This window comes from Glycine soja, chromosome 20 (genome assembly GCF_004193775.1).
Source record: "Glycine soja cultivar W05 chromosome 20, ASM419377v2, whole genome shotgun sequence".
NCBI lineage: Eukaryota > Viridiplantae > Streptophyta > Magnoliopsida > Fabales > Fabaceae > Glycine > Glycine soja.
Genome location: NC_041021.1, coordinates 48715433 through 48718584, shown reverse-complemented (window position 1 = coordinate 48718584; position 3152 = coordinate 48715433). Strand labels below are relative to the sequence as shown.

The 3152-nt window shown below is 29.9% G+C and overlaps 1 protein-coding gene across 1 annotated transcript; it reads left to right on the top strand.

Annotated features, from left to right (window-relative positions):
- Positions 1-1911: 1911 nt before the first annotated feature.
- LOC114401307 lies at positions 1912-2722 on the top strand. The gene is made up of 2 exons (XM_028363794.1): positions 1912-2128; positions 2305-2722. Exons 1-2 carry the CDS (start codon positions 2016-2018, stop codon positions 2534-2536), a joined length of 345 nt encoding a protein of 114 aa, XP_028219595.1. The 5' UTR covers positions 1912-2015; the 3' UTR covers positions 2537-2722.
- Positions 2723-3152: the final 430 nt, after the last annotated feature.

The following is a 3152-nucleotide window of genomic DNA, read 5'->3' as shown; positions in this document are numbered from 1 at the left end:
TCGCAATTAGATCCACGACAACCGTTGAATAAAAAAAAAATCCATGACAACCAGCAAAATTAAGGAAAGTCAGTATATAAATGTAATCAAGCATGTTAATGAATGAATGTAAATACAAGAAAAAGACGATTCATGACAATTAATTTGAGTGGCCTCCCTGACCCAGTCCACCACCGAATTACGATGCTACCGACCTCCAAGCAAGAGAAAAGGCATCTGGGTGTGGGTCATGTTTGTAGCCATTGCATTCTGTGATGTTTCCATTTTAGAACATTCTTCTCAGTCACTGACAAGTGTTTTGTCTCCATTATGTCAATCCTTGATCTAAATTATCAGTTGTCATAATCTAAGTTTTTATCCCATGAGTGGGCACTTGCTGAAAAATATATTCGCAGAATAGCAGTTTGGAGCACGTTTTCAGCTCTCCTTCCCTTTATATTTGTACTACATTAAGGGAACTATCATTGTGTTCACCCATACAATATTTTTTAACTTAGAAGTAAAATTGTTAGCTCTCGTAATAATCAACGGTTCCATTCCATTTAGAGCACTGTACATATATATATATATATATATATATGGTAATAAATTTATTAAATAGATTTATTATTAGTGTAGACTGTAGATCAGTAATCCAAAAATATTTTTCAATTCAAGATTTAAGGTTAATGATTTTTTAAAGTTATTTTAATCTTTAAGTATGGCATATAAATTATTATTTTCTCAACTATTATATTATATTATATTGTAATTTAATGGGTTAAATCTACAATGAATTGAAAACAAATAATTAAATGAATATATAATGATAAAGATAAGTAGTAAGGTAGGATCATACTTTAAATTAAAATATCTTTATAATAATAATAATAAATTGTTCTGATTTATTTTTAGTGTACCTGTATAAATACAACTAGTATGAGAGATTATTGCTCATATTCATCCCACCGCACACCATATCCAATCTATATCTTTATCAAAAGCTAGTTAGTTTGCATGTTTTGTGTTAATAATTATTATATATTTTAATTTTGTTATAAATTTTTAAATATTTAAATAATAATAATAATTTAAATCGTGGAAAAGAATAAAAATCTTAATTGTGGCTAAATTTAAAAATATATATCAAATTAATTAATGGGTATGTCTCTAAAAAGAACTAGTTATTTTGTTTGTATTTAAGGTTATCAAATTTGAGAGTTTACTTAAACTCGTGAAAATTTTATAGAATTGACTCGTGGACTCAACTCATAGATTTGTAAAAGTCCATTTTATATAAAAATAATAACAAAACATCTATAAATAACATACCAATTAAATATTTCAATAATATAATAAAGCAAAATAGTAAATCATAAATTTTATAATACTTAAATAACCAAATCTAGTAATACATCATTACTAGATAATAACTTGCATATTTTATAGTAGTGGTAGATCATGTTCATTGAGGCATTGATATTATTAGAGAACAAGAGTTTGATGTTATTAAAAATGAGAATTTTTTTATTAAGGAACAACACATCAAATGAAGATATACTAAACATTAAATAGATAGAAAATAATCCAAAATGACTTATATTTTGGTCTATTTTTTTTAACTTGTTGACTTGTTATTAGTCGACTGAATTTAATTAAAATTTATAGAATCTATACCTAAAGTCTACTAAAAATAAAATTTACACACGAGTCAACTTACAAAGAATAAGTGAAAGAGTTTAAGAGTGAGTGAGAGTTTGATAATCATGCTTGTATTACAATAATAAATTTAGAATATATAAATTTATTAGTATATTTGCAAGTCATTTTAAAACCTACATAAAGATGAATGCAACTAGTTGATCAGTTAAAATTCCATTTCTCTATCTCTGGTCAGTGCCCTTTTTTTATATATATAAAAAAATCTGAGCAGCAAACCAAGTTAACCAACCACTTCTTTAACCAACAGTTTGATTCTGGACTCCTGTGTGTGTGTGTTTTTCTCTTCTCTTGTTTTCCTCTGTTCAACTTCTTTTATGTCCATGGCATCGACATCAACACCAGGGTCATCTTCAGAACTAACTATCACAGTTGAACACAATCCTTGCAAATCACGATTATCAGAGCTGGGTATAAATTGGTGGCCCAAGTGAGTGAACAAGACATATCAATTTAATTGATCATTGTTAGAGTCTTTTTCTTTCTTTTATTGTTTGCCTTTCCCTTTATTAGGTACCTTAATTATAACAAGATATATCAATTTCTTCTTAACTATGCATATATTAATCAATGGATCCAATGAAATTGTTTTTTTTTTTTTTAAAGATGGGGTTGTCCTCCTGGGAAATTCATGCTCAAATTCGATGCCCAAGAGACGTGTTATTTGCTCAGAGGGAAAGTGAAGGTTTACCCAAAAGGTTCGTCTGAGTTTGTACAATTTGGTGCGGGGGACCTTGTCACCATACCCAAGGGACTTAGTTGCACGTGGGACGTATCCATTGCAGTGGACAAGCATTACAAGTTCGAGTCTTCTTCCACTACACCATCCCCCGAATGATTGTGATGAATGATGATAGAGCTAAAGAATATTTGACTTTTTGTTATTGTTTATCGTGCTTAATATTCGTTAGGAAAAGAAATTCTAATAAAGGCTAGTTATTACTAGTTACTATTGGTTTTGTGAGAGATAGATTTTCAAATTAACGAATATATGTTTGGGTTATAATATTAATATTTCTGGTTAGTTCAATGTTCAAAGTTCTCCTTGCCTCTGTATATTTGATTAAAAAATGTATAACTAGCTAGAAAAGAAAGAAGGAGCATGCATTTGCACCTTGTGTTTCAGGATATATGCATGCATTTTGCATGCTGCGAATGCTTTCTTTGACTGGTCAGCTTTAAATTTTAGGCCATTTATTATTCCAGTTATTTACCCTCATGCAAGGAAAAGCTTGGGGCTTGCCTTATTTTATCGGAAATTAAATCCAATAGCAGTACCCGGAGTAATTTGGTTCATAGAAAAATTAAGGAGGTGAGGTTCGCTGACATGTGAATCCTATAGCTATAATAGCTACCGTTGGAGTTTATCCGAACTAGATGCTTTGGAACTGTGTAACGAATAATGATGCTCCTCCTTTAGCTTTGATCTTTTTGCATGTGATTCCACAACCACG